At 42.6% G+C, this 13,475-nt stretch overlaps 1 protein-coding gene across 1 annotated transcript in view; it reads left to right on the top strand.

Annotated features, from left to right (window-relative positions):
* The first annotated feature begins 818 nt into the window (after positions 1-818).
* LOC125307509 (N-acetyl-beta-glucosaminyl-glycoprotein 4-beta-N-acetylgalactosaminyltransferase 1-like) overlaps positions 819-13,475 on the top strand; it is a 48,085-nt gene continuing 35,428 nt past the window's right edge. The window contains exons 1-2 of the mRNA XM_048263527.1: positions 819-1,511; positions 1,965-2,260. Coding sequence (XP_048119484.1) covers positions 2,119-2,260 — 142 coding nt within the window. The 5' untranslated portion in view covers positions 819-1,511; positions 1,965-2,118. The remainder of the gene's footprint in view (positions 1,512-1,964; positions 2,261-13,475) is intronic.

Raw genomic sequence — 13,475 nt, 5'->3', positions numbered from 1 at the left:
AGGGTCAGTTACAAGTACTCTCATTCCTTTATCAGGAAGATGCGATGGAGGTGTTGTGGTGAAGGAACTCGGCTTCTGTGCAGAAGCCAAAAAGTCATGGGTTCCTGCACCACTGTGCCCTTGCAAGGCAATTAACCCGGAGTTGCCTCCAAGGGAATGGTCTCTGTAAGTTTGTTTGCATAACACGGTCACCTAAATGCATAATAAAGGTAGGCTCGAAAGCTTCATTTTTAATCAGGCATCACTGCATCGAGCATTATCTAAGTTTCAGAGGATTGGCTATGTGGTGCAGCTTATTAACCAGCAGATGGCAGACTAACATAGGTTTTACCAGGAGCTGGAAGTGCTGGGTTTGACTATTCTGCTTCTGACTCACAGTTTATAGTAAACCAACCATTATTAACATGGGTTAGCAACATGTGCAAATGAAAACAAATTCTGATGACTTAAAACAAAGAAAACATGCCTTCTCTCTCTTATGTGTGTGTGTGAGAGAGAGAGTGAGGGAGGGTTCATTCATTTTTATGAATACTAGTGGAAACATGTTCAGTGTCAGAGTGGGCCTCATATTTTCTGATGTCAATTTTTTTGCAATTGCTTATGCCTAACCACTGATATACTGAATAGCCTGTGATAGGGAAACCTTCACCCTCTCCCTCTTGAAACCCACAGTCTCTGATCATGATGTGGTAGGCTGAATGACTACATGTTCTCAGGCAATTGGAATCAGATATTTTTGTTTCGTGACGTCTTCCAGGAGGATATTGCCACATCTACAGTGAAAGTTACCTGACCAAGCTTGTGACAGATCTCAGCAAGGCATGCGTTTAGGCAGGTCTGTTTGACAGTTCACATCTAGGACGTGCGGTCAGCAGCTGGGCGACCCCAACAGTGAAAGTACCTCGCAAGACACATCAACGATTAGCAGTACTACTCTTATCCGTTTGTCTCTGCGATGATCACGGAACAATAAAAGGCGGGTCATCATATTAATGCATGTTCGAGCGTGCGCGCGCCATTAGGAAATATCAGAAGACGAGAATCAGCGGGAAAGATGGTTTAACTGCCGTTATAATGGATCTGCCCACAAGCGTACGAGTGCATTAACGTGCCATAGTCGTCAGTCATGATTACTCCACGTCCATGATGATGACTTTAGCGAATGCTCCTAACATCACACTGCAGTGAATGGTTGTGATAAACCGAAATGGGAGACAATCCTTTGTTTTTTTAGAGCTCGCAAGAAGCAAAGGAAGGACAAAAGAGTCGGACCCTCGAACTCACTTTCAGAATGGGCACGACGAGGATGCTCAATACACGACGCGTCGCAGTTCCCTGTCTACCGCATTAAGAAGGCACACATTGTGCCCGTTGGCATGACCGTTTACTTCATTTGTGGACCCGTAGCTCCTTGAGCAGGAATGGTTTCTGTTATTATGGGGACTGATCTATTCCAAAGTTGCGATAGCAACTTGAATCGCAAATGGACATCAATGGAAAGGAGTCCTAAGGTGAGGCTTAAGCTTTGTCAGTTTCTATCGGAAAAGTTTATTGACAAATGGCTTCATATAGCAGCCTATTTGCGACTGTATTTTGTTTCGTTCTTGAGAAAAGTAAGGTCAGGAAAAGTGGACTCATTGGTAAAATGCATTAAAGTGTTTAAGTTTCAGAATCTTCACTCTACAACTTTAGAGCACTCCTAGTTCAGAAATAGGATGTGCAATGTAGAGACAATCATTGGCTGTGTTCATTTGTGTCTTGTAATAGGCCTATTTATGGATTATGGTGCTTGAGGGGCCTAAATAAACAAGTCATTTTGACTTTTGCAGGCCCTCCTCAGCTTTTTGGGTGCTTGAGTTATCATGGTTCTCCCTCTACTAGAGAATCGACTGATTGCACATTGTGTTCTCTTTCTCCATAATCCCCTGCCCCCTCTGTCCAATCCTCTGGTTGCCTCAACCTAGATCTTCCATACATTCTGTCCCCTGGCATTTCTCCCCCTGTGTGTCTGAGCTGAGTGTTCTAGGTGTGTATGTGTGTCTGAGAGAGAGAGACACACAAAATCACACACACAGAGGCAGAGAGAGAGAGAGAGAGACCGAGACTTTGAGTGTGAGGATGCCGCGCTTCCCCCTGAAGAAAATCCGAAAGCAGCTCAAGCTCCTGTTGCTGCTGGTGTTCCTGACATTCGCCGTGTGGTTCACTTACCTGCACATCCACCAGGGCAAAGTCTTCAGGCTGCAGTTCAGCTATGGAAAAGGTAGGACACCAATGATGTTCAACGATACTAAGAGAAGCATCCATTCCACACAATATCTGCTCAGTGCTATGCATGTTCCACGGAGCATAAAGCTGGCCATGGAAGACACACCAGTGCTGACCTGTTTTTGTAATTTCAATATAGTAAAATGTGGTGAAACCTGATGGCAAGTAAGCATGCTACATATCATGCATGCATAGGTGCTCCACACAATATGCATGCATAGGTGCTCCACACAAATCTTCTACATCTGTCACACACACACACACACACACACACACAAACACACAACACAGAGAGAGAGAGAGAGAGAGAGATTAGTCTTTTATTGGGCACACTGACTACCTGTATCCAAGCTATACTCAGCTTAGCTGTGGAATTAAGCAGTGAGGGCATCATTGGGCAAAGTACCCTCCACACTGATGCCAGTGTCTATCGCAAGCTAGGCTGCCGTAAAAGATAGATTACATTGACATGCACAGTGTGCTCTCTCTCTCACTGCTGTCTCTGCACTTGGCAAAGTGAAAAGGCTCTGCTGTTCAGCTCATCGGAGTCTTGAAGTGAAGCTCAAGCTGCTTGAAGAGGGAATATAGCTTGGTGACAGTTCTGCAAATTGTAGCGTGCATTCAGCAATAGCAATACCCGCTGCCAAGGATGGGGTAATGTCATTGGGTGTGTGAATCACAAACAGGAATGTTTCGAAGACTAAATGCAGCTTGCATTTTTATGGGGAACCAGTACTTTCTTAACCTGACTCTTGCCAGATGAATTTCGTTCCGCCTAGCTCCACTCATTCATCTGGGATCGATCCATTGGAGTGGTGTTGGAGAGGTGGATAAACTCTATTTTTGAAATTTCAGAGGTGGATAAACTGCGTTTACTTGCGTTTAGCCTCCACTACATCCCTGCTTGACACTTCTGTATACCATTAGTCTTCCCTTTCACATAACACTGGAAGGACAAAGATGTGGAGCTATTTTTCTACATCCGGACAGCATGGGCTCTCAATATATTCATGGTTGTAAGGCTGTCTACTCCTTCACGTTTTAGTCATGTGATTTAACATTGTTGGGAAGTTTAGAAGTGATGTGTGAACTCACACATAATGGATTATAAACGAACCAGCCGCCTCATTCATGTAGTTCACCTTCTTACAGGAGAGTTAGGCTTAGACTCCTAATGTGCAAGGATACAAGGATACAAGGAAGTTTATTGTCACATGCATATAGTTACTGGAAGTAAGAAATGCAGTGAAATTATGTCTGGTGTCAGCCTATTTGTGCATTAATGGGGGGGGGGTGCTGTAAGTATGTTGGGGATGTGTGTTGGAGAAGCTTCCTGATGAAATAATGTGCTGTCTATGTGTGTGGGGGGGGGGGGACTTACTATTGCAAGCAGAGTACTGTATGTAATGTATGTGAGTGATGACAGTGAAGATGTGTGTGTGGGCGGGAGGGGAGTGGAGCAGTGATATGTGTGTCTGTGGTTGTGTTTGTGTGTGTGTGTGTGTGTGTCTGTGTGTGTGTGTGTGTGTGTGTGTATGTGTGTTTATGTGTATGAGAGAGAAGGAGAGGGCGAGAAAGAGAGCGAGGCAGACAGAGAGCTTGAGGGGAGAAGAGAAGAGGGAGAGAGTGATGAGAGTTGTAGGCTCTATTAACCCTGGGGTTAATGAAGTTTAAGTTGGCCCACATCACTCTTCTCTTCTCTCTCTCTCTCCTCCTGTGACGCTTCTACAAATTAAATGTCTGGACAGCAGCCATTCGTGTTCTAGGTCAATCAGGTGTGTGTGTTTAAAACAATGCAGGCATGCCTGGTAGAACAGAGAGAGAGAGATGTAAGGCTCTTTAGGTGTGTAAATGCATCTGAGATCTGTGCTAATCCAAGATCATTTGTTTATGGCATCATTTCAAGCATCCCGCATGTGATTTAGCTACGGGAAGATATTTTTATGGGATAATAAGGATAATTGGGCATTAAAGGATGAATGGGCCTTCAATGAAGACACTCAGTGGCTCAAATGTGATCAGAATGAAATTATCATACTGTTTTTATACTCACATTCAAGATGCTTAATAAGTAATGTAGGAGACATTCCACTCAAAGCAGCAGACAAGACAAGAAGACAAGAATTTGCATATAAAATTATTTTGTGAGAGCGTTTACTAGGTACTTAAAGGAAAATTCTGGTATTTAGCACTTTGAGTCACTTTTCTGGTTTGTTTTGGATGAACTAGAGTGGTGGACCGAAATTTTGACGATTGGTCCTGTCTCGACCTTTCTGACTCGTTTTGAATCGCCTTTGACTACTCAGAGTGGCTGCCAACAGGCATACTGTAGGCTACTCAAAGATGTCCTAAAACAACCCTTAACGTTCGTTTTCAAAACTGTGGTGTTCGTTGATGTTCCAAAACAAGTTTCTGTCGTGTTTTATTTGGCATTTTGTAAAATCCCATTGATTTCTGGAAGACTCATTGCACATTGATATTACTGCGCCACCGTCTATGCTTCAGGTTCAAATATTGAGCGGAAGTTTATACACGGTTGTGAGGTGTCTGAATAAATAGTTCCACAATAGCAAGGCAGCTCACTGCGCCGGGATTAGTGTGTGCTTCACCTCACTGTGTGTACACTGTGTGCTGTGTGTGTTTCACTAATTCACAGATTGGGATAAATGCAGAGACCAAATTTCCCTCAAGGGATCAAAAGAGTATATATACTTATACTTATACATATTGGGGAATTTTCAAAATGATCAGCAACTGACATTTGATTTGATGGATTGAAGGAGTTTTCCTCAGACTGTCTGTCAGTCAGTGTCAGTGAGTAATCTGGTGCTGTATTCTCTGAAAGGTCACAACCAAGCGGTTAAGGTTAATGGCTTAACCTCTCTTCATACACATCTCTCTATCCGTTCCTATAATGTACACCTCAGTTTCACGATATCGCCACATCTCTGAGAAGCTGCCCTGCTGTGTCTGTGTCATAGAGCAGATCCAGGTGCCTGGAACTAGTGTTTGGTGTGTCCGTGCGTGCGTGCGTGCGTGCGTGCGTGTGTGTGTGTGTGTGTACATGTGCAGTTTTCAATAAAGTAGAAGAGCCATTGTAATCCATTTATGGCTGTCATCCCAAAGGTTTTCATGCATGCACACATACACACACACAATGAGAGAGAGAGAGAGAGAGAATACGTTTGGAAATAGCAGATCGCTATTAGAGGCTGCATATGAATGCTTATGCATAGGCAATTTTAAAAGATTTGACATCCGAAATGTAGTATCCATCCACTCCATCTCTGAGCAGGTTTCCATTGAGATGCATGAAATGCCCTCAGAGGGTTTGGGCTAGACAGACAGACAAGCCCACAAATTAAATCCAGCCACAGGGTGACAGAAATCCAGACTTTTGTGTGTGTGTGTGTGTGTGTGTGTGTGTGTGAGGGAGAGTGGTGGTTTTGATGGGGCATTATCTACATTTCATGCTTTATTGGGATGTATGAAATCCACTTTGCATAATATGTGATAAATGTAAAGGAAATCAAATGGGATGTAGCTGATCAAACGACAGCTTAAAAAGCTGCCTCTTCCACATGCATGTTCTCTTTCTCTTTATTTGTGTGACTGCATGCATGTGTGTGTGAGAATTTGTGTGTGTGTAGAGCTTTGCACATACAGTCATGATGAAACAAAACCTCATGCCTGTTTTTAATTTTCTACAGTTACATTGCTGTTCTTCTCCTCCACTAATGATATGTACATGCTCTAAATCTGCTTCCTATTCATTTAGCATGTTGTAATCTCTAGTTTGCAAGCTAGTTTGCTGTTCTTTTGAACGTTCTCTCTAAAGACATCCGTTGTGTTCACTGTGATGCTTATACGGGATTTTCTATGAGAATTTAATTTCCCCATGAAAGGCTTCCTCTCATGTTTTGGTAGTGGGCAGAACTGTTGGGTGATGCTTATGTGTTTGTTGACTGTCATAATTGCTTTGGCTGACTCATTACTGGGGTGTATGATCTCTAAACATTATGTAGATAGCTATCCGCTGAACAAAGGCATAGTCGGGGTTCATTTTGCTCAGCAAGTTCCTTGATTGCTTTGATTGTCAGACACAGTGGTTTATAAAAATTAGTATGTGGGTGTGTAATTTTTTCATTAAGAGGTGTGTGTGTGTGCATGTGTGTGCGTGTGTGTGTGTGTGCGCACTGCAAAAACTGCTAATCTAATAAAATCTAACCAAGTCTTACTAATCTTATATCAAGATCAAAGAATCTAGTTGGTATTGTTTTCAATATAAAGAGCCTTAACCTAGCGAGTTTGACTTTTAAGACTTTTCATCCTGAAAACAAGCAAATTTGTCTGTCAGTGCGTTGAGTAAATTTGTCTTGATAAGACCTCTTAAAATAAGTCAATGGGCCCTATCTTACCACTAGCAGAAAGCACGACACAAGGCTTATTCTTATGTTGCACTCAATAAAGGGATGAATTTTTCGCGATGCGCTGGACCACTTTTAGAACTCTCTTAGCTGCACCTTAGCAATGTTTCGGCTCGCGACGCTAGTCGCCGCCACTGTAGCCTACAGCAATCCTTAGAAATCTCTGTTGCACATGCAACTCATATGGTACAATATCACTGTTTTGGTTCGCCAAATGATTTTATACGAGTAGGCTAAAGAAAATAGTTTCTGGAAATGTTTTCACATGGATAATACAATGTGCAAAGCACGAGCGAGTGAAGAGCAGAGCGGATGGAATTTTGTTGGAGCGCGGACCGCTCCAATTTTGCTTCGATATCGCTCACACCACGAGTCTAAGGCATGCTAAAACCTACCCAGAAGTCATGTCTTCATAATGAAACCAAGATCGTTACATTTCAGAACAAAGATATTTGCCAAAGTAATGTAACGGAGTAGGCTTAGCTAGAGCTTGGTTTGAACGCTGTTTTTATTGGCATGCTTTCAGAAACAGGGGCAGGGACACAGACTACGAACACTGTACACACTAGGCATGTCAAACACACACACACACACTACACATACAGGGCTGGACGCAGCCCCCCACACAAAAAGGATCACACACGAGGAAGACCTAAAAGGGTAACACGCTACACTAAAACACGGACATTAAAACAGTAAATAAAGGTATTAACACACACAAACAACCCCCAGAGTTCTCCCCCGTATCGCAGAATGCATTGTCCCAGAGTCCGTAGCACATAGTCCAGCATGCCGACGTTACAGTAAGTTCGTTGGGGATAAAGTTGCTAAATATTTTAGAAAGGAAACTGAAAGTCATAGGGCTTACAAGCGTACTATTCCTACAAAACGAAGATGCTAACAATGTAGAGCAAGAACAACTATGTGGTGACACTGTTCCAGTGAGATCTATTTTGGAATTTAAGAAGACACATTTTGCAGAAACATGAGTGTGCTACAGAGAGCAAAGAAAAACGTGAGCAATTTGAATAGCCTATCCTTTAAAGGAGAATTCCGGTGTGATATTGACCTAAAGTGTGTCAACATGATACCGAGTGTGAACGTATGTCTCATAGCCCATCTCGGCTTGTCCCCTGCACTCCAAAATCTGGCGCTAGTTAGCCGATGCTACCATCGGCTTTTTCAATGGTGGTGCTTCGGCATCGGGCTAGCCATACAAATAAATCACTGTTTTACATCATTTACGAGGCTCAATGTATCTCCACACTTCATTGGTAGACTTCCAAAGGCCCTGACATTTAAAACGAGACATTGAGAACTTTGAAAAAGCACTGGTAGTTTACTTACAAGACGATTTATACAGAGAGGGCCAGATGTACGTACATTTGCGAACGTAGCGTTATCAGTGCCATGGACACACCGCAGATTGCGAGCGCTGTCAGACCCAAATTTCCGTCGTATTTATCAATCGTTCAATCCTTAGTGTAAACTGCGCCTTTCTCTGCCCTTCTCCGCCCATAAACGCAATTTACGAACGTCCACAACTGAATGGCAGCGCCTACAAGCGCAGTTGAATGAACTTTTCTTTAACATTAAAAAGAATCAAATGTTTATCGATCATGAAATAATACCATACATGATAAGATGTCAACAAGCAGGGAGATAATGAAGATCAGTAGTTCTACTCAAACTACTTGTGCACGTAGGCTATGGAAGATTGGTCAAATCTAGCAAGTAGGAAAGTTTAAGTGAATGGCGTGAAAGTGAAAGTAAGACATGCGAAGGCCAACGAAAGTTAAGGTTGCTTTTGGTAGTACACATACTTTCACCACAAAACTGGTGTTCTAAATAGCGATTCTGTTGTCTTTGAAAGGTTCTCTTATTGACGCATTGAACTGCAATTTGGATTAACACCTGCTTTTACAAGGTGGAAGTATTTAGGCGCAGAATAGACGTGCGCTTTCAGGAGCAGTCTTTGTACATACCGCAGAATACATAACTAGGCTCTTTACTCTTCCCCTCCCATCTTTTTTCGCTAAACTCCCACTTTCCCTGGATCCTCCCATGAATGCATATGCATGACATGACAATCGCAATCTGCCACTTTCAGCTCCCGCGACAGGCAGTTTGCGCTTTTACATCATTGCGGCCTGTTTGTACATACCTCGCAATGATTTTACACGCACATTGTGAAACAAATACGCCTGAAATGGGCGCAAAAGCGTTAGTACATCTGGAATCTTGAATCTTGAATTTAGTCACTATAAGTCGAGCGACAAGTAAGAATGAACAGGTATGATAAGGGATCAGATTCCAAAAATAATTCTGTGGAAATGCATGGATTCCAGTTGCTGCTACTGGAAGAAACTGGAATCCATGCATTTCCACTGAATTATTTTTTTCACAAGGTCTGTAAGGGGAAAGCGATTGGCAATCTGTCGGCATGACCAGCTAACTTTGTTAATTAAGGGCAGATCATTGCATTTCTACTTTTTATTATCATATACTATCAATAAGTTCATCCATGTTGAAGTAGCATGAATGCTACTGGAGGCGATATTTGAGCAATGTTTTTTTTTGTATGAGTGAAAAGAACACACTGTCTTTAATAATGCTGTCATGCCTCTGTGTGAAATGAAAAATTGATTTCTGAGCAATCAATGTCAACCAATTCAGCACCTTCAGGGTGGACAGTGACTTATACGTCGGACGTAAGGAGCTTTTCGTAAGAAGAAGACTACTAAGGGACAGTTCGGGAACCAGAACTATAAAGGTAAACAACTTTGTTAAGGTTTACCTTTGGAGTCTTCATAGCTCGCTAAGAGTGAACGTTATCAGGAAACCGGCCCGAGATCCAGTTCAGACTGCAGATGCTTGGGGCAGCTGGGCCTACTGGTTAGCGCTTCGGACTTGTAACCGGAGGGTTGCCGGTTCGAACCCCGACCAGTAGGAACGGCTGAAGTGCCCTTGAGCAAGGCACCTAACCCCTCACTGCTCCCCAAGCGTTGCTGTAGCAGGCAGCTCACTGCGTTGGGATTAGTGTGTGCTTCACCTCACTGTGTGTTCACTGTGTGCTGAGTGTGTTTCACTAATTCACGGATTGGGATAAATGCAGAGACCAAATTTTCCCCACAGGATCAAAAGAGTATATATACATACGTACATACATACATATGCTAGAATTTGGTTTCACCTTGGTTAATATTGCAAGGGAGAGGGTCTTCAATCATCTGACTGTTTATGTTTAGTAGAGGAACCGCTCCTGTGGAAAATAGGCAACATTCTGCCATCGCATTTGTTTTATTTGTATTTGTCATTGAATAATAACTTTACATTAACCCTCATATATTAGAGGGCATTTCATGTTTCAGTTAAATGTCACTTCAAGTTTCAACATTCACTTTTATTTTCTGAGTGTGTGTGTCTCTGTACTTTTCCACTGGTGTAAAAGATGCAAAGCTTGTTTTAGCTACAGTGTGTGCTCTCATGTCATAAAGGAGGCGTCATTGACCTTTCTTCTTCTTCTCGTCTGTTTTCTTTGCCTTGTCTTCAATACTCTCCTCCTTTTTCACCATCACTCTCTCTCCCACTCGTTATGAGTGTGTTTCGTCACTTAATCAGAGGCAGTGAGCCGGGAGACAGAGGGCTGAAATAATGGATTGTGACAGATTCTTACAGTGGAGAACAGCTCCAACTCAATCATTCAGAACCCCTGGAGGATGCAAGGCGAGGATGAGAACAGTGCACAGTGTATGGCAGCACGCACGCACGCACGCACGCACGCCGCACACACGCACACACACACACACACACACACACAGACACACACACACACACACAGACACACATACACACACACATATAGACACACATACACACACACACACACACACACACACACACACAGACACACATACACATGGACACACTCACACACACACACAAATGTATACATATTATGTATATGTGCACTCGCAGACACACACACAACCACACACATCCACACACACACACATGCAAAGACAAAATTTTTTAAATTTCTGTGAAACTCTGTCATTTATATAGACAATCAGACAGACACACTTTGTATAGGGCAAAGACAGATCTAGGCCAACTGAAAAACTGTTTTTCAGACGGACATTAACAGATAATGTCCTATATATATTCAGAGGTCTACTTGTTTCTGAACAGTCAAGATATTTTCTCATTGTCTTGCTCACAGCCAGGCTTGGATATTATTGTCAGTATTTGTTTTCATATTGATGTATGTTTCATATTGTGATTGAAAATAGCAGTTCCACCACAAGTAGTCTGTTGCTATGCAACAAGCAACGTCAATCAAGAAGCAAATGTCATTGTAATGTAAACTACATAGTCAGTGAAATAGTATGAGGGCTGTTCTATGAAATAACACGAGAGTGCCTTTCAATCAATTTAATTCTCTGTCTAGAACCAATTTCTATTGTCAGTTGATCCGTTTTGAAAGTACAAAAAATGAATTCCTGTGTACTCACATTATTGTGAAGACAGACATTTAAAAAATAGACAGTAGATCCTTTATCCATAGTCATATCCATATCCATCGTGACTGTAAACTGAAAGCTGGGACTCTAATTTGTATCTGCAGTGCTCTCCTACAATGAAGCAAAATAGCTGTCCTGGCAAAGCCCTCAGGGGAAAGCTACTGTCTCTTGACCTCTGTCAAAGTAAAGGCCATTACAGATGACCTTTGACATGTCTTGTCAATCAAATTGACAGATGGGAGGTTGTCAGTCTGTGTTTAAGTCAAGTCAAGTCAATTTATTTTTCTTGCACATTTAATGCAACAGGGTTGACCCTAAGTGCTTTACAAATAACAGCAATAAGAACAATACTGATGAAATAAGCATACGATACAATATGTCTCTAACTCTCTCTTTCTCTCTCTCTCTCTCTCTCTCTCTCTCTCTCTCTGTCTCTGTGTGTGTGTGTGTGTGTGAGGGTGTGAGTGAGTGTATACAGGCAGAGGGGATGCCAAGTTGAGTTGTGCTCCCTCAGGCCATCTCATGGTCTTCATATCCTCTTATGAAATTATTCCGGTCCTCTCCCTCTCTCCTGGTCTCACCCTCTCCCTCTCTCCTGGTCTCACTCGCTCTTTCACTCCATCTCAGCCCCGGTGTTTTAAGTTCCTGCTCCTCTGCATGCGTCAGCTCATGATCCTCTTCGCCAGTTTGACTCGGGAGAACCTTTTTTGCCCCCAGTTCACCCTGCTGTCTGTCTCCGTGCCTTCCTTCATTATTTCGTCTTGAGATCCAGTCTTTCATCCTCCCCTACACACCCCTCCTTCCCCACCCCCTCTCACTCTTCCTGTTTGCCAGAGGACGAGGTTAAACTCAGACATGTCGGAACTGAAAATCTGTCTGCCCTTCCCTTTCCGTTTCTATTTCTGTTCCCTTCTTTTTGTACGCTCCCACTCTCTCTTTCTCTGACTGTTTTTGGGTCCTCTTTCTAGCTTCTCTTGTTCCTCACTCATTTCCATCTCTTTCTTTCTTTCTCTCACCTCCTCTCTTTCTATCTCTCTCTCTCTCTCTCTGTCTCCCCTCTCTTTTTTCTCTCTTTGTCATTATCTCAACTCCTTTCCCTCGTCCCACTCACTTCTCTTTCCCTTCTTTTTTCTCCCCTGCTTTCTTTAACTCCTCTTCTCCATCCTCCCCTTCACCTCATTTTGACTTGAACTCCCTTTGTTCTTCCCACACATCCCTGATCCTCTTTTTGTTATCTCTCACTCTCTCCACCGCATGTCTCTCTCTCCAACAGGCTATGTGTGTGAGTGATGGAGAGAGAGAAAGACAGTTTATTTTTTTGTTGCCTGAGTTTGAGACTAACACAGCACACAAATGCTTCAGGGGGAAGATTAGGAGTAGGGGAGATGTTTGTGCACACTTGTGATTCTCCTTCTCTATCTCCATTTGTATGTGTGTGTGTGTGTTTATGGTTGTTTTATGTGTCTGAGGGCACACACATACGGAGCCAGAATAATCATTTTATTAGAGGAGCTATAATAGATTGGTTTTGTTCCTCTGTGTCATTCATTTTTATTATTGTTAACATGTGAGTGTTATTCACCAACTCACCGAATATTTGGGATTCAAAACTATATTTTGGAATTGTTATGTGTCCTGGCTCATATATAATATATCTCTTGTGAATAGTTTGTTTGCCAAAACAAGTTAATTTGGAAAGCAGGATCTATAACAGCCCAGGAGTGCCTTCTTTTTCACAAACACACAAACACAATCAGATCAGATGAGCTGCCATCTAAAATGACTTAATACAGTAGACCTGTGTCTTATTTAATTCAAAACACACACACACACACACACACACACACACACACACACACACACACACTTGTGTTTGTTCAGGGCAGAACACAATTAAGAGTTTATGACAAGGCTTATTATTCACTTCAGACTGTGTGACCTTAAAAAGCCAGCAACAAGCACCTAGTTATTACACATACTCTCTCTCTGTCTCTGTCTCTCTCTCTCTCTCTCTCTCTCTCTCTCTTTCTATTGCTCTCTCTCTCACACACACACACACACACACACACACACACACACACACACACACACACAGAATGAAAAGAAAGAAAGGGACAGACCTCATTTCTCTGTAAGGCTTGAGTCTGTGAAATGGCATGTTGACCTTTTACTTTGCAGTATCTATAGAGCCATTTCTCTTTCTTTCTGCAATCTCATCGAGTTCTCTGTCATCCGTTTTCTGTCTCATCTCTGCCTCTTT

This window comes from Alosa alosa, chromosome 14 (assembly GCF_017589495.1).
Source record: "Alosa alosa isolate M-15738 ecotype Scorff River chromosome 14, AALO_Geno_1.1, whole genome shotgun sequence".
Lineage (NCBI taxonomy): Eukaryota > Metazoa > Chordata > Actinopteri > Clupeiformes > Clupeidae > Alosa > Alosa alosa.
This window is presented reverse-complemented; position numbering and strand designations above follow the sequence as displayed.